This window comes from Rhipicephalus sanguineus, chromosome 3 (assembly GCF_013339695.2).
Source record: "Rhipicephalus sanguineus isolate Rsan-2018 chromosome 3, BIME_Rsan_1.4, whole genome shotgun sequence".
NCBI classification, from domain to species: Eukaryota; Metazoa; Arthropoda; class Arachnida; order Ixodida; family Ixodidae; genus Rhipicephalus; species Rhipicephalus sanguineus.
In genome coordinates this window covers 102,792,523-102,819,715 of record NC_051178.1, presented here as the reverse complement: position 1 = coordinate 102,819,715, position 27,193 = coordinate 102,792,523, and the positions used below count along the sequence as shown (strand labels likewise).

Here is a 27,193-nt window from a genome sequence, read left to right as displayed (position 1 = left end):
TTAGAAATATGATAATGACTGAAAGGAGATTCCCCTCCCACCCCCCCAAAAAAAAGAAAAAAAAAGGCAGGAGTCAGGGGAAGATGACGCTTGGCGATGAAAAATTCGTAAACAGGGTTTGGTTGCCGGAGCACGACGTTTCGACAAGCGTACTTGTCTTTTTTAAAGCTGCAACAGTTGCACCCTTGAAGAAGATAAGTCTACTCGTCGAAACGTCGGCTGCAGCACACAGACCCTGTTTACGAAGTGAGAGTTGTCGTTTTATGAGTCACGTTCAGTGAAATTGGACTGTAGTTCACCCGAAAAGTCATTCGCTGAACTGGATTTAACACGGCCAGCCGAATGCTGAGCCGAACATTACGTCGCTGTATTGAAGCAAACCACCTCCTAGGTACACGTCTGCGGCTTTTCCTCGTGTGCGGCCTGATTCGGTGCCATTGAAATAGTCGTGCTCATGTACGAGATTCGGTCGGTCGTTGGCATCCAGATTGAGTGTTTGCTATTACACAGATTCATCCAAACAAGACTGACGTGCATTTTTGTCTTGTTTCTTGACAGACCTGAAGCGAGAAGCCACAATCTGCCACATGCTCAAACATCCGCACATTGTTGAACTTTTAGAAACATACAGCTCGGAGGGAATGCTCTACATGGTGTTTGAGTAGTAAGTAAATGATTCTTAATTCTCGCGTTATTTCTTGTAGGAGTTACAGTGCCACTATTTTCTGTACACGATTTAAGTGTAGCAAACTTATGAACATTTTTCAAGAAGCTTCCTGGCATAATACTAATTTTTATTTTGGAAATAGTGTCAGTAGCTGAAGGAAGCGAACGCTCTTTCTCAATGACGATTATTATTTCGATGTTCTTTTGCAGCTAATATTTTTACTGGTACAACGAGCACTAATCGGATTATGTGCGTGTAATTAATTGTTCAATAAATACCTAGGAGATATGATCTGTGCACTGAAACTTGTATTATTTTAATTCTTATTGTTTTGTTGCGAGGAACAGTCTTCGTAATATGTCAAGAAAGCTTGCAAATCCTTGCGCAACGTTCACCTTTTTAAGGGATTGCCTCAATAATCTATATGTACTCAGTGAATCAGTTCACATATAAATCAGTTTTCTTTTGTCTGCTGAGTTTTGTGAAGCGTTATGGGATTGTCTTGTAAGGGTTTGTGAAAATGGGATGCCAACTTTCAGAATATGCGGTAAGGCGTCTACGTGCTGTGGTATATCGCACATTGATGAAATTACTGAGCGCAAAAAAAAAACACGCAACCCACAAGGAAGATACACAAGGGACAAGCGCACCATCTCAGCATGCACCAGCTAGGCCCTCAAAAGTCATTTCAAGTCTATCCCAACATTACTTGACATAAACTGCAGGCGTAAAACGAGAGAAATTATCTTTGCTGCATTGCCAGTATTTTTGCTTGGGTAGATAAAGTTTAACTTCGGAATAGTGACATGACTTTTCTTTTTCTATTTATTGCAGCATGGAAGGGGCGGACCTGTGCTTTGAAATTGTGAAAAGAGCCACTGCTGGGTTTGTGTACAGCGAAGCGGTGGCCAGGTAAATACCGGCATTTTATTTTTATTTTGCGGCGTCGCCGATGTTGCTTGTGTGTGAACTATCCCGACGGTGGGAGTTGAACTACAACAAGAGAAGGCAATCACCTGAGGCTGCTGTTCGCTAAAATTTAGTATCGCCAAAGCCATTCGTTTATTTTTCTTCTTTTTTTTTTCAGGCTTTACTCGCCAATTCACATATTTGCCATAATTCATAAGGCCGTATTCCAGTACTATGTACCATCTATGCGTGTTATTGTAAACAACCAGTATGTTGTCGATAAGTAGAAGGGAGTGATCAGTACAAAAATGCAATGTTGAGCAGAAGCGAGGCTGACGAATGATGCAAATGTAGCGAGGTTCAACAGGAATTGGAGCTTATGATTGCTGCCCCTCATTAGGGGAAAGGGAAATGTGAGGAAAGACGGAAACAAAAGCGGAGTCGAAAAGCAGGTATGTCAAAGGTAAAGGAGTTGCGGAACGAGATAATTATAGTATCTCGAATAAGTCACGGAGTGCGAAAGCCTCTATTCTGGTGACATACTAATCCTGCTTTCCATTAAATCCTGCTTTATAATGAGTTCATGATTCCACAGACTGATTTTACAACCGCTGTTTCGCCAGGGATTCCGCTTGTTCTTGCAGCAGAACAAGAACGTCACTGTTGGGTTTTCTTTATGGGTGCGCGTGCTCATGATGTCCTGCAAATCACGTTTTTGTCAAGTGCTAACGTCACAGAGCATTGCAGCATACCGTGGATCGCCTAATGGGCGCCGTGAATCAGTGACCTATGTCACAAAAGACGGTCGGTTGCTGCACAAGCGCTCACCAACCGTGGTTCTCTAACATTGAGAGAACAACTGAAGAGTTTTTGGAAAGTATCATTTTCCAAGTATGTTCTGCAAAGTTCATGACTTGACCTGCTCAATGAGCCTGTGTAACAGCTGATATTGCAAAACGGAAGTGGACGGTACGCGGCATTTTGTTGCCAGTTAACAATGTCCTGCGTAGCTAAGGTGCTGATCAATGAGTGTGTTTCTTATCACTGTGTTTCGCAAGTACATGTAAGAATATCGCAGAAACCGCTTAGTGACATAACGGTCACTGAAAAGAAGTCATATTACTGTCCCGGTCATTCCGAAAGACGATGACTGTCTAACTGGACCTGAATATCTCTGGCTGCTTTCGCAAAATGCACCTCCATTTTTTTTTTTTTTGAAACGAAGTATTATGGCTCTAAGTGGTCCGCGGATTGGCTAGTTCTTTTTCGGCAGGACCAATCAGCGCGTGAAACAGCACCGGAGAATCTTTGTAAGCCTAATAAACTAAGAGCGCATGGGCTGAGAGTAGCATGGGCTTGCTTGTCTCACGTGCTAAATGTATGAAAGGACGAAAGCAAGGACTACGTTGTATACCGTCCTTTTCAGTTTTGTAATCTCAGCTCTGTTTATTACAGGCAGGCGGAAAATAGGTCGATAAACTTTCTTCTCTCCACTTTTCTTTCCATCTTTTTTCCCCTTCCCTTAGTGTAGGGTAGCAAACCAGGGGTAATTACGATTAACCCCCCTGCCGTTCCCTCTTGTGTTTATATATATATATATATATATATAAGTGTAGATTAATGTTTGAATGGGCCAGTTCTTTTCGAGTAATGGGTATGAGTTAACTCATCCCCTGACGAAGGAAGGACCCCTCCCGAAACTGTTGGGAAATAAATGTTAGATGTGAAGCATCTTATGGCGGAGTTCAATCCGGTGGTGGTGGTGGTGTGCGGCGGCGTGACCACCCTTACTGCGCATGCGCAAACCCTCTCCCCTTCCCTCTCCCCTCCCCCTTCCCCTCTCCCCCTCACTTTCCTCCTTTCCTTTCCCCTCCCCCTCTCCACTTTTCCTCTCCCTTTCCCCCTCACCACTCCACCTGTAGAACGCGGCTCTACATGCCGAAACACTGACTCGCATCGCCTCATGGTCCCCTTTAGCGGGAGATGGTGTGATTTTTCTATTTCACTGTTGACAACGCCTGCATTGTGTTGTACCTACTATATATATATAATTATATATATATATATATATATATATATATATAATATATATCTATATATATATATTATATATGTGTGTGTGTGTGTGTGTGTGTGTGTGTGTGTGTGGTGTGGTGTGTGTGTGTGTGTGTGTGTGTTCTTTTGTCTTTAAGAATAGCAATAAAATAGAAATTTTGGGAGGACCGAATGACGGGTATGAATAGGTCATAGCAACGTACTGGCGAGGCACGAATCTGGTGTAATACAATTTCGATTTATCATCATAAAAGAAGATAAGGCATGCAAACACGGAACACACGAAAAACGAGACAACGCAAACACACGGCGTTTGTGTTACGTTGTCTGTCCTTTGTGCCCCTGTTGCACCCCCTCGCCTTCTTGATGGTGAATCGTTACGAGCTAGCTCAGGTTTCTGACGTCCTTGATTTACCACCTGTGCTTGTTTTTCGTCCCGCCATCTCTGCAACTTCACCCGTCTCAGCCACTACATGCGACAAATCCTGGAGGCACTACGGTACTGCCACGAGAACGACATAATCCACCGAGACATCAAGCCCCACTGTGTTCTGCTCGCCACCAAAGAGAATTCGGCGCCTGTGAAACTGGGCGGATTCGGGGCCGCCATTCAGCTAGAGTACGACTACATCTGCTCCGCAGGTGAGAGTACGGCGCTGGCTACGTTTATTACTCGGACGTGTCGGCGTCTAGCCAAGTGATTGATTCGAAATACCCGAGTTACAAGCAGCTTTATGAATAAGAAACCTGCCTGCTTTACAAGAGCATTATATTGGATTAGATATCCGAAATGAGGTAGCTTCTGGACAACAGTCAGAAAAGTACAATTTCCCCGCGTGCGCATTTAAGGGGCAGTGTTTCAGGAGGTCCGAATATAGTGCTTTAATGAAGTAGCTCGCATTCTTGTGAGCTTCCCGCGAGGTTGCGTAAGCAGAGAAGCTCAGTCGGATCGATTGCTCGCCAGCTTTTCCACGCTAACCCCCACCTGCAGCGTAATCACCACTACAAGCCGGGTTGGATTTTCAGGCATTAAAAAAGCGCGTTTTATGCGCCAGAAATAGGCAGGCAAAACAACATTTTAGGCGCCCAACATCCTAAATATAGGTGCAATCAATTTTTACAAAAACGCAAATATTTTCAAGCGAAGACGTGCCTGACTTTTATCTACGACAGGTAAACAAAAATGTCATTGTTTGTGATGGAACAAAGGCGCCAACAGTAGAACATAGCCGTGCAATGGTCCCGTAAGACTGCTGGAATAATGACGATAAATTGACTTTTAACTTGCACACTGCTCAAATTCGTTTTCAATGGCCACAGTCGCTTACGCGAACGTCGGATATAGTGAAACAGACATGAAAAATAATACTTAAAAGCTGGGAATGCTTATTCAAAAATCGCTACTTTATATCTGTCTGGCGCAAATAAATTAAGACATAACAAAAAGAGACGTATGATAAATGCACGAGATACATGATGTATTAAGAAATTAACGTGTTATTACATGTGGACTGTTACGTGAAACTCTGGCAATTTTCTTATATACAATGACATCATCCGAATTGTCCCAACACTGCCAAATACACTTCCGCCCACTTGAAGTGGACATGTTTGAAGGAACCTGATTGGATAGCACGTGGAACGTTGTCTAACAGTCAGTGCGAAAACTGTGGAAACAATAGCAAACTATCACCATCTCCAGACTTTTGGATTCGAAATTGTGCCTTTTGTCACTGAAAATGAGCTCGTACGCTAAGAAATACCCGTCGTCAACAGATACTATTACAGCGTAGTTGTACTCGGGAATATTCGATTACTTAACCGACATTGGGATCCTAGGGTGCATCAGCATGACCCCTGAATCCTCTTTAAGGACAGAAAATCCTTCGTTCTTATCCTAGACCAACTGCAACTTCGTACGTGCCTTTTTGGCCACTGGTCCTTCAGGAACGGCAGCGATTCTTTGTTGCGCTTGAAGAATTAGCGCAATCTTCAGAATCAGAGTTTGTGCCGAGCGTTCAAGTTTTCTTATAGTGATTTCGAGGAACCTGAAGTAGGCGCACAAGTATGGAAGGTCTCCTTCGAGGCTATCCACAGAGAGGACAGCTTGAGACTTTCTGACTGTGGCACTCTCGTCACCTGGAAAATTGTTATTCCCGACCTTGATGTCCGAAAAGTAGCGGTTGTAATACCCAACAGCTCCTAGCCATGTTCGCCAACGTGTGACGGTCGGCTTTGGCAGAATGGGTGCGTAGGTCAACATCTCCTTGAACGAGTGCGCACAAGAGGGTGCCTTCAGGAGCACAGCCTTGGCTCTTGTTTTCTGGGAGCTGGTTGAAGAAGAGGAGGACGTTGATGATGATGATGATGATGATGATGCAAACTTTAATGGGGTTGGTCCCTGTAAAGTTCCGAAGAGTCAGTGATGCCCTGTAACATGAATACTAGTCCCAAACTGCACTGGAAAGCGAAAATTGAGGCTAAATATTGTTTATGTAGGCGCCAGTTTTGATATAGACAATTATAGGCATTTACGTTCATTTAGGCACAACCGCCCAAAAAAGGCATTTATAGGCACTGTAAAAACACTATAAAAGCCTCTTTCAACCTCTAATTCATGGATATATATGAAAGTGGCGCAATAGGAGCGCAAGGAACAAAATAGGCATTTGCCTGAAATTCGGTCTCTAACATCACCAACACCACGGCCGTCACCTCCTATAAATCCATACGGGTTCCTTTTGCGGCTACTGCTCTAGCTGCCTATATCCTACCGAAAGTTGCCTTCACTATGCGTATGGATGGTCTCATTGTCATTTGATAGAGCGACTGCACAGGCAGGTCGCCCTTTCCATCGACCTACCATCTTGATCTGTACATGTTTAGCTGTAATCCTCTTGAATTAAGTCTGGTGTCTGACTAGAAAATGCACTATGTGCACTTTTAGATTCGCAACTTGTGCGCTTAATAAATTATGCACAGTGGGGTCAAATTATGCTGCTGAGACGTACTTAAGTGTGCTGCGCTTAGGAATACTCCACCCGCCATGCAAATTATACGGCTGGCAGGTCCACTAATGCTCAAATATTGCTCCCTCGGCGTTCGTCTTAGCGATTGACTCGCTTAGTTCTCTGTTGAGGGAATGAGGAACCTGATATTTGCTCAGCATCAGCAAATTGACTTTATCGGGCATTCCTTAACGTCACCTTCACGGAGCCAACTATCTATGCGCTCACTGAACTAATGACTTGATTCGCGCTTTCCCAGGAAACTGTTTTTTAAGCTTTCTAATCTCAATGTTACGTTGAAAACTGTTAAGCAGAAGGATGTAGAATTTGCTTGTCATATTCTTTTTTCAGTGGAATAGCCTGAATGGCTAGCAGGGTCGCTGTAAGGACTTAACAAAACACGACGCGTGAAAAGACACCGAGAAAGGTTGAGCGGAGATGTAGAGTTGCGCTAGAAACATCTGTGTGTGTCTTACTTCTCTTTATTTTCCTTATCTACTCTTCTTCTTCCAGACTTGCGCATATAGCAATCAGTCATTTGACCCCTTTTTTTTATGTACGCGAGAATTCTGCCTGGAGTTCATGCGTGCCATATTTAGTTTCCTATCTTTAGTCTTATTACATGTCGCTATGCATGAACTATGTGTTGCTCAAATGTTCGCGAACAACGTATTGATCTTGTAGCGTTACTCGCAAGGCGACCTGTCAAGGAATCGCCTTCTGTGCGCTCTTGAAACTGCTTGGCTCTTTTGCGAGTCAGTGTCGTATGATGCGCCTTGTAGCATTTTTCGGTCACTTCTGCATGAATGTGCGAAATGCGAGTGGCTCTTTATCGATAATGAACATTAGCTACCATCGATATTACGCTTTAAAATTTAGCTGACAGAAATATTTTCATCAGATGCTCCAAAAGTAATTCCAACGAAAGGAATTAATGAATGGTATTAAAGAAAGGAATGACGTGGTGAAATTTAGAGGGTGCTTATGTTATCAGTAAAAAGAGTCTTGAGTATTCATCCAACACGTGTTTTAGCAATTGGTGCTCTTTTTTGTTTCAGTATATCTCAGAATTTCTCAAGATCTCTGAAACTCTCGCATAGGCGTAGCTGTGCGCAATAAATGCATTGCCAAGTTTTAGGGCACTACTGTGAACTTTTCTTGCAAAATACGCACTTTCGCACAGACGGCACTTCGCATACCATTTGTAGCATGGTTCCTGCATGCAGTGAGCTTCACCAAGTGCTTTTGTCACAATACTCATGACTGTTCTAGCCGTATTGCTAAATTTTCAACGTAATATATATATATAATATATATATATATATATATATATATATATATATATAGGTACGTTATCATAGAAACGCTACGATTCGCCAAAAAGAAAGTTTACGGCAGCTGCAATAACGTCTTTTTAGAGTAAGCGCATGCAAGTTTCTTGTGTTTAAAGGTTAAAGAAATTGCGCTGAGTTGGACCAGTTAAGTAAGGAAGAGGCACAAAAAGCGTTTGCACCAGGCATACGTGGAAAATGAATGGAAAGGCTGTCTCTTGAATATGTTCATGACAAAAGCACTTGAGTGTGTTTTGCTATATAAGAAGGAAATGAGAAGCTGTGTTTGGCAGACGAAAAGCTGCTGTCTTGATTATTTGATGCTTGGTTGTTGTGCTGCATTGATGTGCGCTGTATGCATTTTTTTAAAATCCTGGCACGAATCCACTTGCCATACGAAAAAGGAAATCGAACCACTTTAACTCAGATCGCAAAAAAAATTTTAAAAAAGCAGCGCCCCCTATCATTGCTTTCAACCGCTCGAGAATCATTTCTCGCACGAACATTTGCGTCATGACGCACCTTTCATACCAGGAAACGTTGCTGCTCTACGCGAAAAGTTGTAAACACTGCACCGGTTGTAGGGCCTCCTCCTTTTTAGAACTTTTCTCCCCTCCTTTGCAAGGGTTTTAGCTAAACGTAAAGCGTGCTTATCGGTGAAAGTGGTATGACAGAACGGCGGTGTCAGGCAGCTAAGTTGCTCTTTGTTGGCAGCTATAGGTCGTGTGGAGACAGAAGACGCCACAGTTTTTTCTTTTCTTTATGCAAAAGACATCTTTCTTGGGAGGCTCCTGACACACAAGGTTCGAATTTCTCCCGAGAGTGGCAAGTGCTGACTTGTGCTGATTTTTTTTCTCTATCACTCTCTGGCTTCTTCTGATCGGACAGGAAGCATTTTGTTTTCATACTTGCCTTTTTTTCTGCTTTACCTTTTTTTTTGCAAAGCTCGCCCACGCTCCCGATGCGTGGCAGCAGCCATGAGCGAAATCAATTTCCGGCCACTGTCCTAGCACTGTCCTGCCCTTCTTCTCACCGGTTTGACCTTCGGGCTCTTTTTTCACGTCGCCGTTTCTCCTTCCCCTGTTCTCTGCAGAGAAAGAGATATCTATGTACGGGGAAAACCTAAGCCTTGCATGCCGGCTATACTACAAATGTGACTTGCTAGGTAAGACAAGCTGCCAGCTGTGGACCATTTTTTTGATATCCTACCTGCTCTCTCCCTTTCTCTCCTTACTCTCTCGCTCTTTCCTCTTTATCTCCCATCACTATCACGTAGCGCACCCGGGACATAGCATAGTCATCACACTAACGTTCCTCAATCTTTTTGCATGCCCACTTGCTATGCGGAAACAGCTGCCTGTCTGAGCGCAACTGCTCTGTGCATTCGAGCATTGAATGTGCATGCAGTGTTATTTCTTTTCTTTTTTGCACTTTTTCAGTTTGCACCGTTTCCCTCCCCTATTTTTGGTGACTGCAATGCCTATTCTTGAATATGACGATCAGTGCTTTGGCGATCAGGGCGCCAAGAGCTTGACGTGCTGAGTTGATGTCATTCGGGACTGTTACTTGCGAATGTGTAACTAAGTGATGAGCAATGAATGCCTGGATACAACTCCTAGAGTAAGATGACGCGCTTCTAAGATACGTGTATGCCTACGTAGTTTGAGCTCGATGCCCGCAGCTCGCTCCGTAATATTTTTTATCGGAGTACGACCGCCCGAAGACCGCAAGAAAAGCCGTCACACAAGTCATTTTTTTTTTCATTTCAATTTACGCACGTGTCAGTTTGTGTATAAGTTTGTGTTCACGTGTGATGAGGCTTTATACCAGCGGTATCGTTCGAGGTTTAGTGCTTTTAGGGTGCCTGCAACGTGAAAGCGCTCGACCAATACTTAAATTTTATGCTGAAGATAAGTAGGCGTGCGGTTGAATCATTTCTAAGTGTATGCAACATGCTGCATGCTGGTCGGTGCCTTCGGGAAGTGCGTTGTCGGGCGTGTTGGCACGTGTTCGTCAACACGAAGAAAGAGAGCGCGATGTAAGATGATAAGTCGAAAGCAAGGGTGTTGTAAACTATCTTGCTTAGTCGTTCTACCTTGCACTAGTCTTTTCTTTCATGATTGCTCTTGCACTGTACTCAAGCTGTGGCAAAGTTGTCTTTTACCGAGATTGCCGAAAAAAAAAAAAGATTTCCTCTTTGGCGAGAACCAGGGTAATTCATTTAGTGGATAACAGATTAAAAGATACGTACAACTGGAAAATCGACGAATCCAGCCTTTAAAGACACGTGCGCAAGAAGAGAAGTTTTGACGACCACACACGCTGGTCGTCAGAACTTCCCTTCTTGTGTACCTACGTGTCTTTCAAGGCTGGCTTCGTCGATTTTCCAAGCTATGTACCAGACTTCTACGTAGAACTGCAATGAAAGACCGACGCCAAAAGAGGGATGCGCAGAAGTTAGAGAAGTGAGCCAATAGTGCCATGTGACATTTTGTATTTGTGTGCTCTTTATTCAGAGTGGTAAAGCGAGCGTAGTTGTACGCTGTGTACACAATACTGAGATTTATATTTTCTGCGAGAGCCCGTGTTGCACTACACGAGAGTCTCTTGGCGCTTTCTTTTTTTTATTATTATTTTGGTGGACTAAAATCTATCTTACAAAAACGAAAACATATACGGGGAATGCTTAGTGCTTTCTCACAATGTTAAGGTGAGAACCTACTTGGACCTTCTGTGGATCTGCTGTTGAACTCTGATGATGTCGTGTTAAAGTTTATGTACAACTTATTGCTGATATGCTCGGGGCCGGCGGTCTTTCTATCAAACTTTATATTTACAATTGTTTAAACTTTTGGTTAGGCTCCCGAAGAACTACCCATTGACCATCATCTACATTCTGCTGACATTTATGAACTGTTATACTGACATTTGTAGAACCTTCAAGTATTGTTTACCTTCTGCCAGAGTCCTGTGAAACCGATGCTATACTTCGGTTACATACATTAAAGCGTCTGTGTAGGCTCCCAAACCAATTTCTCTGTAATAAGTTGCAATGAACTCGGAGCACGCCAACTATACTGTTTACTTGAATCTGTCAAAGCACTTTCTCTTAAGTTGCAATGAACTGAGACCACGCCATTCGCACTGTTTACGTGCATCTTTTATTCACACTCTGTGAGATCCAACTCTGAGTACACACTTCCGAGAACGCATCCGTTGCATTAGGGTCGCATGTTGCTCTCGTTGGGCAGCTGCGTCAGCTTCATCCGTAATGGTGCATTCATACGACGAACCGAATCCGGATTTGCCGTGGACGCGGACGGCTAATCCGCGAATGATCCGCCTGCAGGCGCATCCACACGACAGACGGGGTCCTAGCAGACATCATCAGTAAGCCAGATTACTCTCGACAGCAGCCTCTGCGCTTACGTGCGCTCGCTGCCAGCAGACCGGCTTGATGGTATGCGACAACATGGAGGCCGACAGAACGCGAAGCTCGCCGAGCTTTGGCGAGCGTCGAGCATTGTCGAGGACTGTAATTTTTTCGGTGAAAATGGTGTTGTTGGCTCAATGGATGAATGGGAAGAAAAATTACACCATTTCCCGCTAAAGGGGACCATGAGGCGATGCGAAGCCGGAGCACTTGCACGATCGCGTTCCGTTGGCGATCGTTGGGCATGCTACCGACCTCGCGTCGTGGAACGCGAAGAGGAACGCTACGCGCGTCGTGTCTTCCCTCTAGCCTGGCCGTTAATTCTCACAGGGCGAGCGGGGAACGCGGTCGACAGGCGCGCCGGAGGGGGCAGCGTAGGAGAGAAGAGAGAAGTGGAGGGGACGCGCATGCGCTGGCGCTCATCTCTGCGTTGCGCAGGAGAGAATTTCGGCATGTCTAGCCCGCGTTTCAGAGGAAGAGCGGAGAGGGGGAGGGGAGAGTAGGAGTGGAGAGGGTGAAAGGGGAGGGTAGTGGAGAGGAGGAATGAAGAGGAGGTGTGTGGAGAGGGTATGCGCATGCGCAGTAAGGGTGGTCACGCCGCACACCACCACCACCACCACCACCGGTTTGAACTCCGCTATAAGATGCTTCGCATCTAAAATCTGCTGTACAGAGAGCTGCTGAGGATTGACCTCGCTGTTGTCGCGCTTGGTGCACCGCACACGGAGAGGATACAATGATGTGCCGATAGCGGCAGTTTTTTTTAAAGGCTAATGCATTTCTTAGTCGGGCTATGTGAGGCATCCGGCGTTGTCCGCGCGCCTCTCCGCTCTCACTCCCTCTCCCATAGCAACAGCTGCGGGCGCGCGTGCTTAATCTTCGCCCCTAGCAACCGGAGCAGGTGGTGCGGGCGGAGTAGCGGAGAGTGAGTGGAGAGGAGGAGCGCGCTCTGGCGTGCGAGGGCGCTCGCATCGCAGAAGCTCGGCGGAGCTCCCGCGTGTGTGGAGAGAGTGTAGGAGAGGGTAGGTGCAGTGCTTCGCCGCTCTTTCTCTCGCCGTTCGCTGTCTCTCTCCTCCCTGCGCCACGGCCTCAATGCAGTGCGTTTGAAACGCGTTTGTAGCGTTTGTGCTGCCTTGGCACAGCCTGAAAACAGCGCGTTCTAAACGCGTTTGTGCTGCATTGAAGGCGGTGGTAACATCCCTGAGGTGATTACGAACGCACGTAGGAAGCGTTCGTTGAAAGAGGCGCCCAAAAGGGAGACACTTGAGCGCATCGATGTGTCCAGCATTACGCCATTAAAATTACTACGCCATGTACTCTCGGCGCAAGAAATGCATCGCATTTCCTCACGATTCCCTTCGGGGAGGTGGGGGCATTTTTTTTTCCTTTGCGAATAACAGGTACCGACAGTGCACAATGCATTGCTGCACATTATTGTTCCATCTCTTGGTTCGCATCATGACCCTAAATTCAGTGTTTAAACACGGGCCGTGTTCTGAGACAACCGGTTTCGGCGACAGCGCCACTTTGCCTTACTAAGCGACAAATTACCCGCTATTCTCCCACTCGCCAATCAGCGCGCATTGAAAGTGATATATATCTCAAAGGAGATCGTCTTAGAATACAGCCCCAGAAGTAAACTGAACCAAGCGCCAGCAAGCGCAGAACTGAGATTGGCTGCGAGGTCAGCCGTACGGCTCGAGCAGAAGAAAAGTGTAAGAAAAGGTTGCCAGACACTGCTGCTTTGCCCGCTAAAGCTGCAGCGTTCTGCCGCCAGAATCCCGATGTGAAAAACAGGTTGGGATTATCCGTCCGCGAGGCGCGGATGAGAAGCGCTGGTGTGAGGTCACGTGACACCCCGTCCGCCCCTCCAAGTCCGGATTCGGTCCGTCGTCTGAATGCACCATAACTGCCGTTTAGCCTCCCGACGGCGGTTACAACGAGCGGCATTTAGAGCTCTCCGTAGCCTCTTCCGCCGTAGCGTACACTCTTCGTGTTCCCCTCCAGCTATTAGGTTCTGGTGCGTCGTCCGTCACCAATAGTAAACTTCAGCAGCTCATCAGCAGAGCGTTCATAATAAAGGGTACCACATCAGCACAAAGTCCAACACCCCATCAACGGAAGGTCCAAGTACGCTTTTGCCCGCGCGCTCATGAGTTTTTTTTTTATATTTTTGCTCACGCGAATGCCGCAGAGACGAAGTGAACGAAGTATAACTCGCAGCTGGCGCGCTCGCTTCCTTTTTTTTGTACCATATGTTTCACACCTCACATGACCTTAAAACATGGACATTTGGGGCTTTCGCCTTTCAAGAAAAAGGGAGGATATTGAAGTACCATGAGAGGAATAAATGTCACATGTGTGGTAATTATCTAGGTCACTTACGGCAGGAAAGAATCTTTAAATCTGTCACGTTCAATGCCAACGGGGAGGAGGCAGGGAGAGAAACTTGCCTAGTTCTCGTGTGTGGTCATGTTTACTGTATTGTTTAGTTACAAAACAAATCGCAGTTGCCGTTTTCTTAGCGCGCACTACAGGATTTCCCTCACCGTCAATGGCTTCTCCGGAAGCATGTCCTCTCGCACGCACACATTCATTCAAGTTCCCGCTATTTTACTTTTACTAGCACACTGACTCTCCACTCCGTTATTCACTCAAGTTTGCTCTGACCAACTGCATTTAATCTCACTCTCACGCCTTTTCTCGTTCGCTCTCACGTTTTCCACACTCTCGCTAATCAAAAAATAACACGCGCCAGCATTGAGCCTCGGGTAATGTGTGTTCTCGCTGTGGATGCTGCCGCGGAAGAGCGCTGTCCACCAAGCGCTATGTGCGGCCACTAGTGGTTGGCGTGCACAGGTCGCATCGGCACTCCGCACTTCATGGCCCCCGAGGTGGTGGAGCGCAAGCCGTACGGCAAGCCCGCCGACGTGTGGAGCTGCGGCGTCCTGCTCTACGTGCTGCTCACGGGCACGTTGCCTTTCCTCGGCACCAAGGAGCGCCTGCAGGAGGCCATCTGCCAAGGAAAGCTGAACGTGAGTAACATTCTCCCATTATTTCTTCCGCGTTTTGTATAGCAATATTTCTTATAGCAAGAATGATAGGCTTGACATGAAATTCGTTAGACTGCAGAATGGGTTATATAGGGAATAAACAAGGGTGGCCGATATACGAGTTGCCTTTAAGCGAAAGAAATTGTCTGAGCCACGTAATGCGCGGCATCCGATGCATATATAGCGCATCCAGGATCGGACAGATAACACACACACAGCGCTAACTTTGATTGTTGAAAGTTAGCAGTTAGAGCAACACAATGCTTGCAGGAATCGAACTCGCACCCTCGAGATTTGCAGCGTGACACCTCGGCCGCTATGCTACCGCGATGGGTTGGCTGTGATATCGAATTCAGCGCCTCGCGGGCATTGCAACTAGTATTTTGCATTATTCGTAAATTATTATAACATATTTCTTCGCTTCAGATTCTCTAAATGATACAGTTTACAGAACCGCGCTATATGTTCTTGGTACTAAATCACCCATTAGAGAGTACCTATTGTGCTCGAGTTGTTGGAACTTACTTATTTCCGCCAATTCTTGCAGCTTGAGCATTCGAGCTGCAAAAAATAAAATTCGTTTTATTGAAGTCGACGCATGCTTTCAATATCGAGTGCAAAGTATACCATTCTGATCGCTTGAGCACTTGTCTGTGCAAACTCTTGGTTGCGTTCAAGATAAATGCGATGCGGGAAAGAGGAGTTCCCTTTTTGGGAAAAAGAATGCGGGGAAACGGAATGGAAAGCTGTCTCATAATTGCAACGCATGGAGCGATAGAGCAAGTAAAAAAGAAAGAGATACCGGAAAGAGGAGCTAGAGCACTAGCAGCTGTGATCGAAATAGAAATGATGCTAATTTCTGCAGCTCATTCTTTTTCCACGTCTGGCGCTTCCTGTCTTGCCCTTCGCTGCCTTATTTCCCCCTCCCCCCGTTGTCTCTTGCACGGTGCTGCCTCCAGCGGCGAGGATTCAAAATGGCGGGCAGTGTCTTCTCTATCGAACTGATAGAGGGCGGCACGCTGGCCGCTTGGCCTCCGCCACACTTTCAGTTTTCTGCATTCTTATGGTTGTGGGGATTGGAACCTGTCGACCGCACCGTTTCGTAACAAAAGACATATGGAGAACGATGCAGAGAGACCGAGAGAAGGAGAGGGAGAGGAGAGAGAAGAGAAAGGCGGTAAAAGGAGCGTTTGCCCAAGGACATAGGGTCCTTCAATTTCACGTCTTGGTGAACCCGTCACTTTCGTTTTCCTGCTAAATGTGTGCTTTTTTTTTTTTTCATTGGAGAAATCTTGACCCCTTGGAGATTACGAAGCTTAAGCTGTTGACGCGCGGGTGATTTCATTTAGGATCGACCGTTCGTATGCGGTTGTCTTGTTCTTTAGAAATGGTCATATCCTGGTACTTTTTTTTACTCTTCGCAAGACATCCTTTTGCTGTAAGGATTAAAGTGAGATATGAAATAGACTGTACTATAACGTAGTACTTCTCTATATGAATATATCCTCCTTCTCTCGCTCTTTTTCTTTCTTTTTTTCTCTTCTCTTTGATCCTTTCTCTCTCTCTCATCCGTCAATTCCCCTTCCCTAGTAATCCTCCAGAGTAGAGTAGCCAACTGGAAGGTTTTCTCGTTAACCTCCTCGCCTTCTCCCTTTCTGTTTCCTTCCTTCCTCGGGGTAGATCAGATGGAAGAGTTAGAAACAGCGGGATACATGGAAAGATTTGCAGTTCTGCTTCTTATCAACAACTCCATGTCTTCATTATGCGCACATGATAAGGAAGAACGTCTAATCATACTGCGGGTACAACCGAGTAAAATTGTTAACGAGACTTCGATTCCCTTAATAAATATAAGTCATATCGCGCCAGACCACGGACAAGGTTTCACCTTACGGTAGCACTGCACTTTCCAGATTCAATCGTTGCTTTTCGTCAGCCGCTGATAACACGGGGATTGAGCATTTTTTTTTTTTTTTTGCGCTGTTCGCACAGAAACCGAGTGGGAAACGGCACCGGATCGCCGCGCTGTTTCATTTATTGATGTATTGCCGCAATCGGTACGTCTACACTGCGATTATAAGAGCGGTTAAATGCGTGGCACGATCGCCAGCCTCTTAGGAAGAATGAAAATGTCTCTCGCTTTGCCGACGTGACAAGATAATTGAATGACACTGACGTCCTATAGTTGGGCTTGTCTTCGGAGATAGGTTGCTCGGGGAGAACAGCGCTCTGAGGAAGAGACATACCGGACAGGCGCTTACTCCGTCTGTCCCGTCCAATTTGTCTTTCGTGTGAGCGGGATGTTCTTTGTACCGTCAGTTACAGAAGATGAAAGGAACGGCCTACCAGCGACTGCCACTAAGCAGTAAGACAAGCAGACGATGGCCGAAGCCTATACTGACGTAAGCGAATGGTAGATGGGTTACATGGGTGAGCGGAATTGCGTCGCTTCCACAATGCTGTCTTTATTTCTTGTACGATGTTATAACTTGGGCCAAAATAAAAGGTGGTATGGAGGGCAAACTGGTGCGACTGCGTTGAGGCATGCTGTAGTAGTAGAGCAAATATCAGCGTGACTTGAAATGTACGCCTATTTACTCTAGTTATTGCGATGCTAGTAGTATATTCCGATGGAAGAGAGTGAGGTCGTTTGATTTATTTTCGATTCTGTGTACTTTATTCTTATTTTATCTCACTTTTTATGTTCGTTCCATCCATCTATATCCCCACCCAAGTGCAGGGTAGCAAAACCAAAAACTAGCGTCTAATTAACCCCCCTGCCTTGTTCCTTCTTCTTTCTCTATCTGTCAGTCACACGTTAAGCGTTTGTCGTTATTCGGGCTCACGTTATTCCGTTTCACAACAGCGCATAATCGAGAGATATCTCTTTATTCGTCTCGTGTTCTTGGCTCATCATCATCATCATCATCATCATCATCATCATCATCACCATCATCATCATCAGCCTGACTACGCTCACTGCAGGACAAAGGCCTCTCCTAGGTTCCGGCAATCAACCCGGTCCTGTGCTTGCTGCGGCCACGCAAACTTCCCAATCTCATCTGCTCACCTAACTTTCTGCCTCCCCCTCGCGCGCTTGCATTCTCTTGGAATCCAGTATGTTAGTCTTAATAGCCAGCGGTTATCTTGCCTATGCGCTACATGTCCTGCGCATGCCCATTTCTTCTTGATTTCGATGTTGTCCTTAACACCCGTTTGTTTCCTGACCCACTCTGCTCTCTTCTTGTCCCTTAAGGCTACACCTATCATTTTCCTTTCTATAGCTCGCTGCGTCGTCTTCAATCTAAGTTGAACCCTCTTTGTAAGCCTCCAGGTTTCTGCTCCGTAGGTAAGTACCGGTAAGATGCAGCTGTTATACACCTTCCTCTTGAGGGATAGTGGCAAACTACCATTCGTGATTTGAAAATGCTTGCCGAATGTACTCTACCCCATTATTATTCTTCTAGCTACTCAGTCTCATGGTTCGGCTCCGCGGTCGCTACCTGTCCCAAGGTTCTTGGGTGCGCTGCTCTTACTAGTCCATCCGTATTTTTTCCTGCGCAGCTGAGCGGTCGTCAGTGGGACCAAATCAGCGAGTACGGCAAGGACGTCATGCAGCGAATGCTGTGCATCGACCCCCGGGAACGGTACACCGTCCAGGAACTGCTCAACCACCCTTGGCTCAGGGTAGGACCATACCTTCTAGCCCCGCTGTATGCCATACCTTGGGATACAGCAAGTGCTTGTAGAATAAGGAGCAGGTAGTTTGAGTACGCCATGCGAATCAAATCGAATCAAAATGTGTTTTATTGAGACGTAATTACTGAGAATGCGTACAAAATATTTGGACCAATAGTCTACGTGGCTAGTAGCTGGTACAGCATAAAAAGTACATAAAGGTTAGTAGCGCATATTATTGGCCATGGAATGATGATAGGCTTTATGCCCATGCAAGTTTTAATGATGTATAAGTTTGTCTACGAAGGAAAAAGATGTTACAATTCACAAGACAAGAGAAAGCGTTTAAAAGCACGGTTAAAGTTACGCTTAGCCTTTATTTCCAGAGGCACGGTGTCCCAGGTTACAGCTCCGAATTGCTCGTGGGTGAGGCCAGAGACAGGACGTCACATATTTTAATACCATGGTAGCGCAAGGAGGCAGGACACAAGAAGGGCGCACGAAGACGCACAGTGCTGTTTCTTTGCGCTACCAAAGTAATAAAAAATATGCCATACCAACTAGCCTGCTTTGCAACTTTAATCGAGATGTAAGAGTTTAAGAAGTATATTTTCACTGCGCAGTAAGTATTTAGGGTGAAACAAGTCACCTGCAAAACTAATACTATCCGCTATTGTTGGCTTCAGAATTCGATGGGAAATTATGAATGGGCACTAGGAGGTCATATAAAGTCACGTGCTGTCGTGTTAAGAAACAAGGTCGAATTTGACACTATCGTAGACAGGATCTGTATAATGACTATATCCACTTAAACGATAATCCATCTTTGGTCCATATGAATGAAAAAAAAAACGCAAAAGGAAAAGTCTTGCACAGCGCTTCTGTCTGTGGGCGTGCCGTCGAACTCACGGGAATCTTTTTTTTTTCCTATTAGAACTTAGTCTAGAGAGCCTTGACTGATGTTTTATACCTTGGCGGTGATTATGTAGACAAACGGTACTCAATTTTAACAGAAAATGTATAGGGAATATATTTTCCTTCACACACTTACGCATCCTTTTGGTAAACTGAATCGCCCGTTTACTCAGCTCAGTCACACACACACACACACACACACACACACACACACACACACACACACACACACACACACGCACACGCACACGCACACACACACACACACACACACACACACACACACACACACACACAAAATAGTAATAATGAGACGATAATATGTGAATAACCAAAACCATACCTGGCACGATCTAGAAGGGAGTGCCGGAAGGGTCTTTCACTATAGCGGGCATGTTGTTTAGCTTATTTAATCACAGATATAATTCGCAAAATCAAGTGCAGCGTGGACATGCATATGCTAGTACCAGCACAAACTGGAAACATGGCGACATTAACTTTTTCTGCAGCTCAAGTTCGAGTAGCGTGGTAGAACCGTAGTTGTGCAGGGTATTTTAATATCTTTCACTCCAGCCAGAGGCTCTTAATAGTGGTGTTGTCATACCTTCCCACGTTCTGGGAACGTACGCGCTTTGTGGCGCCATACTGGAGTTTTAACAGAATGCTTCAGTGGGTCTCTATTGCATAGAATTGGGAGTCGACTCCGAGAACTAGTTTTGGTTGTCAGGCGTGATTTCTTTCGCCTATTTTCATATTCTGTTCAAGCAAGGCGTCGTGGCTGACACCGTGAGATGGCGTCCTGACACATGTCCCCTAACCCTGATCATGATTATATTTGGAGCAAGTAAAACCCTCGTCGTTTTCGCTGGTACTTCGCCAGGATCGGGATCACTGTGCACCAAGGGTACACCTCCAGGAAACGGTGGACGAACTACGAAAATTCAACGCCAGGAGAAAGCTCAAGGTGAGCACATCAAGGCTATATTCAGGCGATGAAACTATCAAATCTTGTGATTGTGTGACGTGATTTGAATGGCTAAGTTTGGTGGCACAGTGTCTTTTTCTCCTTAAAGGCGTTTGGCGAAATCCAGAAAACGGTACATGGGTGTAAAAAATTACAAAACCAAGTATAAATGTGCGTGTGAAGAACGCGACTCTTTTTGATAACGAACTATATTTTTCATAATGAACTTTGTCTTTTCCACTGGAATCTTAATTTCCTATATAAGATTTTTTTGTCGAGCACTCGCTTGGCTTACAGCCTACATCAGAGATATAACACTGTCGTAGTTTTTTTTGGGTGTTTGTATAAAGGCCACCTTGGGCAAAACGCTTAACTACAATGACTTTCAGCATATGCCCATGTTCATTCAATTTGATTTTCATTGAATTCACGAGCAGGCACTCTTCGGATGTGGCATGCATGCTGATATTGAAATGGAGTCCACTAATCAAGCTGCAGTATGTGTAAGACGCAGGTTTACCGTGTCGTGCATTCCCTAAATATACAATTGGAAATAGAAATAGAAAGGCATGCCGCAAAAGAGGAATCATACGTCATTTAGTAGCGAGACTGCCTAAAACCAGGAAACATTAAACTTTTCTCAGGTACTGTGAAAGTTTCTGCGAGCTAGCTCGGTTATTTTTCAGCCGAAAAGATGCTTTCTTCACTGACGTGCAACAGTGGAACCGAATAAGACGAGCTTTGAAAGCCCAACTCTATTCCAGCTAGCTCAATTGAGTACATTTCCGAGCGCCATATCTGTACCGTAGTGTCACTGGTAGAGCAACAATACCTTCACCGAATTCCTTGGTAGCAGTGTTGGCGGTAACGCGTTACAAGTAACGGCGTTACCGGTAACGCGTTACTTTTTTCAGTAACTAAGTAACGTACTCATTACTTTTTCGGAACTGTAACGGGTAACGTACTTTCGTTACTATTTTTCGGTAACGTGAGGTGTCACGTTACACGTTACTTTTAATTCCAATGATACTCGCAGTCTTACAAAAAATTCATTCGTCTTGTAGGAGTGCCTTTCTCAGAGCCTGCCCCGACGTTATTTTGCCGCTGCGGCGGGCTGATGTCGGCCCGCCAAGCATTGACAAAGCGACATCGAATGGGCGGGTACTTTTTTGCGCGGGGAAAATTGCAATGGGGAGCAAATTGCCGAAATTTCATAAATGAATTTGCTATAGTTTCAGCTACCTTGTTATCGAGGTGCGAGTTGTCGTTGATTATCGATGAAGCGAAGTGTAATGCGGTCCTTGTAACCGTCAAAAGCGAGCTGTCGAGATATGCTCGGCTCGCGGACATGCAAGGCTCGGTGCAAGCACAACGGAGGATGACTTCTTCGCGGATCCCTTCAGAACATAATGGCCGACCGAGGATGAGCGACTGTCTGCCTTTGGTGCCGCATGGCATCGCCGTGAGCGGGCTCAAAGAAAACTATCCGCACCTTCACCAGCTCTTGCTGAAAGTGAATACAGCAGTACCATATAGTGCGTCCGCCGAGCTCCTATTTAGCGTAGGTGTGGACGTATTCGCTAATAAGCGAGTCAAGCTGTGCGATTAAAGCTCTAAAGGCAGCGGTTGCTTTTATTCAGCGGTTTGTAGCAACATTAGAAATCTGTTCCTGTACTACTCTAGCACTGTCTATGAACTTCATATTCATACTTTTACTTCTTGATATTTGCACCGGCGCCAACGCTTCTGGTTATTGAACTTCTGAGCAAGCGAGCCTGACCATGAACACTTTCACGTACGCAGTCACAATATTTGCGGCATTTATATAGGTCACTCGAAAAAAAAAATAAACTTGTTTATGTGCGCAAATACTTTTCTTCATATTTATGCCATTTAAGCATTCCTTTATTGCTACAAAATTCGCGCATTGATTTTGGTAGCAGAAGCACGCTGTCACAATTCTGCAAGTTTGTTCAGTGACGTTTTAATTTCAGAAAGCGTTGATTATGAAATCGATTGCTTTGTGTTTACCGACCCATACCGAAAAACAGCTTCCCCGTGTGCCACAGAGTTAGAAGTCATCACATGTAACTATACAGGCAACTTTAGGCCACTATAGTACTACGAAGATACGGCAAACTTGTGCAAATTATTCTCGTTTAATCAGTATCTGGGGTTGGATATTTATTTGGGCGACAACTTTAACGTGATATCTAAATAAGAGTTTTATAAAGTAGCTATCGTAGGTTCTTGAAGCGAAGACGCACTGATTAGGATTCCTGGATAAGGAGTAACGGCGGAAGTAACGTCCGTTACTTTTTTTCGGTAACGGTAACGGTAACGCGTTAACTTTTTTTATTGGTAACGCAGGGTGGTAACGCGTTCCTTTTTCTTTAGCGTAACGAGTAACGTATTTAGTTACTTTTTTCCGGTAACGCATACAACACTGCTTGGTACATTTCTCATTGCTAAGCTAGTCCCTCTACAGAACTCTTAATTCTCAGTTACTTTTTTTTCATAACTTTCCATATCTTCGTCGTGCAATTGAGGTGTGAGGCTTTCCTGCCACTGTTCCTAGTAAACGTAACTGCTTGCGTTTTTTCTTTCTTCTTTTTTTTTTTGCAGGGTGCTGTGCTAGCAGCTGTGTCATCCCCAAAATGGACTAGTTTCTACAGTGACCCAGCGTTAGACGCAAGTTTAGACCAAGGCATTGAGGAAGAAGTGACTGCCATAGGTGGGTTGGTGCCTACAGTTTTTGTGACGAATCGCGAACAGCTTCATCGATTGGTAACAAGCAAAACCACCCGTATAAATTATTCCTGCTAAATCTGTCAGATTTACCTACGACTTCACAATCTGTTGTGGGCAATAGTATATATCCCAACCAAGAATTTCAACAATTGATCAATGCTTGTTACGTCATATAGAGAGCTAAGTTGGGCATCTTGCTTCTCACAACTAGTGCTGCGACTTCTTTGTTGGTCATGCTATTTCGAGTACAAACGCTGTACAGTTGCAAAAATGTCCAGCGGACTTGATAGGTGCCGCTTAAAATCGGTGATAACGATGCTCGCAAATTAGAGCAAGCAAATAGTTGCAAATCCTGGTTTGTTGTATGCCCTTATTGCTTCAGTCAATACAAATGTGAGTTATATTTTCCACTGGTCCTATTGTTCTCGACAAAAAAAAAATGGCTTCAGCATTTTCACAAGCGCAAGTGTTGGGCACAAATGTATATACAAAATATTTATATGTAAGGCGCTATACTCTTGCTAACGGCCTCCCACTTTATTTTTTGTTTTGCTCATTCCCTTTTCCATGTGCACTGTGCCTCAGCGTAAGAATACATAAATATGTACCCGCTTTTTCAAGGAACCCTAATACTGCTTTTCTCCTTGTAAAAATCGTTGGGGCAGCGTGATATCAACACATGTCCTATCACGTGTAGCCTGAGTATGCGTACTATAAATTACACATCAATCAAAGCGGGCTTTAAGAATTGCGCTTACATCGGCAGAGGTCAGCGAGACAAAAGATCGAGAACGACACGTCGCTCGATTCGCACCAAACTAGGAAGACTGTTTCTGCGTTTGAATGAGAGACGTAATAGCAAATGTTTTTACAATAAATGAAAGGCTTCTACCTGTGAACAGCAAATTCATATTCTTTTTACAGAGCACCTTCTGCTCTGGCGGATGTACTTTGGCATTATTAGTAATTTTCTAGGTGCAGTAAGAGCACATCTATGTGCCTGTAAGCACCTTCTTGAATTTCTGCTTGCCTTCTCTTCACGACTTAACTTGTCAAGTTAAAACCACTAGCCTTATTCTCTAGGGAAGAAAAATGACTTAATACCGTAATGCTCTCGTCAGCAATTCGTTCTGTCTTGTGTATTTCCCTTTGTCATTTCCGTGTGCTGAAGTTTCATTAATGTTTTCATCTGCTTCAATAACCAAACGGTGGGCTAAGTGAACACTTGCGTTCCACTAGTTTGTGTCCCACAGTTGCTTTAGTGTTTGCCGTACGTTTAAAATTTTGTCACGAAGAGGACGAGGAGGAGAGAAGTAAGGAAAGGCAGAGAGGTCAACCAGACGGGTATCTGGTTTGCTACCCTACTCTGGGGAAGGGGCTTAACGGATGAAAAGCAAGAAACAAGAGGGTGGAATGTTTTGTCAGGGTGGAACATGTGTGTCTGTACACGACACCCAACAGTCGATCGATAAGACCAGCCGATTCCAGAAATAGTAGCATCCTCCGCGTCGCTTGCCATGTCTTGCGCCTGATGTAGCATCTTTCGATTTAATCTTGTATATTTTGTGCATGAAACAATAAGTCGAAGAAATGACTGTGGCACCTCCGTGAGTACGTTTTTCTTTTTCTTTTTTTTATTCTGGTACGGTGTTTTCCAACCTACGTGGTGCTGTGCTTGGTAAAAGGAGCGGTGTCCACGGTACTGGATAGCCTCGACGACATCCACTGCTTGACAGACTGCTCCGAAAGGGACCGAGACTTCCTTCTCAGCGTCCTCGAGGACTCCCAGCTACACGCTCTACTAGACGTGAGTCGAGGCTGCATGCTGTCCTCTTCCTTCCTTTTTTTCCAGGTCAAGCCAACCAAGTACTACAACCTTATACCGCAAGAATACGTGATCTTTTACCATCGGCGCGAATTGAAGCCTTTCCTACCGTTTCATAAAAAATGGCTGTAATATATTCTATCAGCGAAACAACTTGACGTTTGCCTAATTTAGTACAGAACAGGGTCACGTGGTTCTATTTGGCGAAAGCAGCTCGACATGTGAATAATGCTGAAGGGAGAATTGCCTGCACCGTTACGCTTTCGAAATTTCCGAGGATATTCTACAGAAAAGCTAAAAAGGCGAAATATATTTACGGGCAGTAGTTGGAACCAGACGCAATATGGCAAAACTACGCTAAAAAGCAGCTATGTCTCCATCGTCTTTATTCTATCGCATAATTTTGGGCGTGCATCTCGATAAGCTGACCCGCAACGCAACGTTCCGTCGTCAGGAGCACCGACTCGCGGCTGTTAAAGTACGAGGGAGTGACGAGGAAAGCTGAGCACCGCCATGTTTGTAGCGCGCAATACAGCTGCCGAACTGAACGACTGTTCTTCACGCAAGTAGATGATTAGTTAGTCGTGCTAATAACTTGTGAACTATAATGCTTTGTGCGTTTGAATCAGAAAAAAGAACCTATGTTCACGTTACAGTAACGTTATATGGCTTACAGGCTTGATTATCCTTTATTTCTAATGATTTCATTAAATTTACTGAGCGAAATCATAAATTAATAATCATTTAAAACATTAACTGGAGTACTCAATTGCTTTCTTCCGTGAAGCTTCCACTGTTTCCTAGACTTGTGAAGGACCCACTTCTCGCTTTCGGAGGCAAAGGCTCGTATCGGAGGCAAAGGCTCATATCTTCCTTATAACTCATACTTCCAATGTGGTTGCGTTCGGGTGGCCACACGTCTTGTGGCGTGCGCAGTGTTAAAAGGGCCAAACTTTCTAGCACCTTCGAAACCACGCGGAGTTACTTGCCTACAAAAGCGAATCCCTAAGAGAACTGTGATATATGTAGTTCACTAGCGTCACCAGCCAGCCCGAATGTCATCTGCATCTCCGCACAAGCATGGGCTCGGTGAGTTCAACCTCTAAATAACGCTCCTTAGATAATTTTCAATATGCGAGACACTAATAAAACGCCATGTCATCCAGCATGATTTGCCACAACTAAACTGGTCGTTGTGGAGCTTGAGCACTGGTCATCTGACATGTTTTTCGCACTGTGCGTTTTGTTCTACTAAACCATAAGTTTAGAACCGGAGCAACGGACGGACTTAAAATTAGAAGGCACGGAAACACGTTATTCTAGTACAACGGTTCACCAAGCGTTATTTGGGGACCTGTCGTATGTTTTTCATCGTTGTCTACCTGCGCTTTCCAATTCCACAGCGCTGAACTGCTCCAAGCAACCGCGCTAAGCTGTTCGTTAACCAATACATGGCGATAGAAACTTTTTGTAACTTAATATTGGGATGTGCGCTTTATTTTACAGCGCGCCCTTTCGTACTGTGCAATTGCATCCTCAAGAAAAACGTAGACTCCACCCCCCCCCCTTTTATTTTTTTAAATTTGTTTGCCGCATTTTCAACTCTTAGTACCTGTAAAGCGTGCTCTGTGCTTAACTTTAGAACCTGCGGCTAAGTTGTCTTTACAAACAATCGGCTTTACACTTTTTCTCCCCCCCCCTCTCCTTTTCGCCACGCACACTTGCACTTATGAGAAGAGAGGTTGAAGGCATTTTTTTTTATCTCAATGGTACATCCCTTCATCAAAGTTTGTAATCCCTGACGCACCATAAGCTCAAAACAGGCCATGAAGCAATCCGCGAGGAAAACTTCGGCGCAATTTTTGAAGTTCAGCGCAGAGCACGCTTTACAGGCACTATAAGTTGGGAGCTGCGGTGTCCGCGTGCGTGGACATTGCGACTTGAGCTATACACTACTTTTGGCCCGTGTGTGTTTCTAGACTTCAAGGTTCCAATACCAAAAGAGAGCAACTGCGTCTTGCGTTCAAATTATCTGAATAAGAATTCAATTCAGCTGCATCGTTTAATGTACCATAATGAAGACATTTCGATCGGTTAGGTCATATACGTGGAGGAAATAATTGCTTAATTATAAGAAGCCTCGAACGTCTCTCCTTCATAACGCCGTGTAGCCAAATTAAAGTATAGTTTAAGACCGTGCAGATAGTTTAAGACCGTTCGCCATGAATGGCGAAATGACGGAATTGAAAATTCTAATGTAATGGCAGAAGAACGTGAGTATGCAGTCTCGCGAGTAATCTTTAAAAGACATTTGTGAAAAAAAATATATTTTCCTACGAACAGAGTTGGTGGGGCCCCGCACCACGGACATATATCTCTGTATGCTGTGGGGTAGAATACATGTAGCCTGTGTAAGTTCGTATATGTGTTTGTCTGGAGTCTGCGTAACGCCGCAGATTCCATTGCTGTGAGGTTCTTATGCGGTGCTGGATAGAGTTTTCTATTCTCCCTGTAATACTGAGAATTGTAGCAAAATTAGGGTCTAGGGGCGTTGGGTCCTCTATTGCAGTGTGCAAGGAAGCTCGTGATTTGTGAAGCCTCGAG

At 44.9% G+C, this 27,193-nt stretch overlaps 1 protein-coding gene across 7 annotated transcripts in view; it reads left to right on the top strand.

The window, feature by feature from the left end:
• LOC119386874 (peripheral plasma membrane protein CASK) overlaps nucleotides 1–27,193 on the top strand; it is a 440,428-nt gene that overhangs the window by 12,472 nt on the left and 400,763 nt on the right. For 2 of the 7 annotated variants that reach the window (XM_049413278.1, XM_049413274.1), the window contains exons 3-10: nucleotides 1,502–1,579; nucleotides 4,098–4,273; nucleotides 9,064–9,135; nucleotides 14,263–14,438; nucleotides 18,021–18,143; nucleotides 19,930–20,013; nucleotides 22,639–22,747; nucleotides 24,450–24,571. In XM_049413278.1, the coding sequence (XP_049269235.1) occupies nucleotides 1,502–1,579; nucleotides 4,098–4,273; nucleotides 9,064–9,135; nucleotides 14,263–14,438; nucleotides 18,021–18,143; nucleotides 19,930–20,013; nucleotides 22,639–22,747; nucleotides 24,450–24,571 (940 nt within the window). Of the gene's footprint in view, nucleotides 1–572; nucleotides 665–1,501; nucleotides 1,580–4,097; nucleotides 4,274–9,063; nucleotides 9,136–14,262; nucleotides 14,439–18,020; nucleotides 18,144–19,929; nucleotides 20,014–22,638; nucleotides 22,748–24,449; nucleotides 24,572–27,193 lie in introns of those variants that run through there. The other 5 variants (XM_049413275.1, XM_049413277.1, XM_049413279.1 and 2 more) reach the window with 5 other exon arrangements.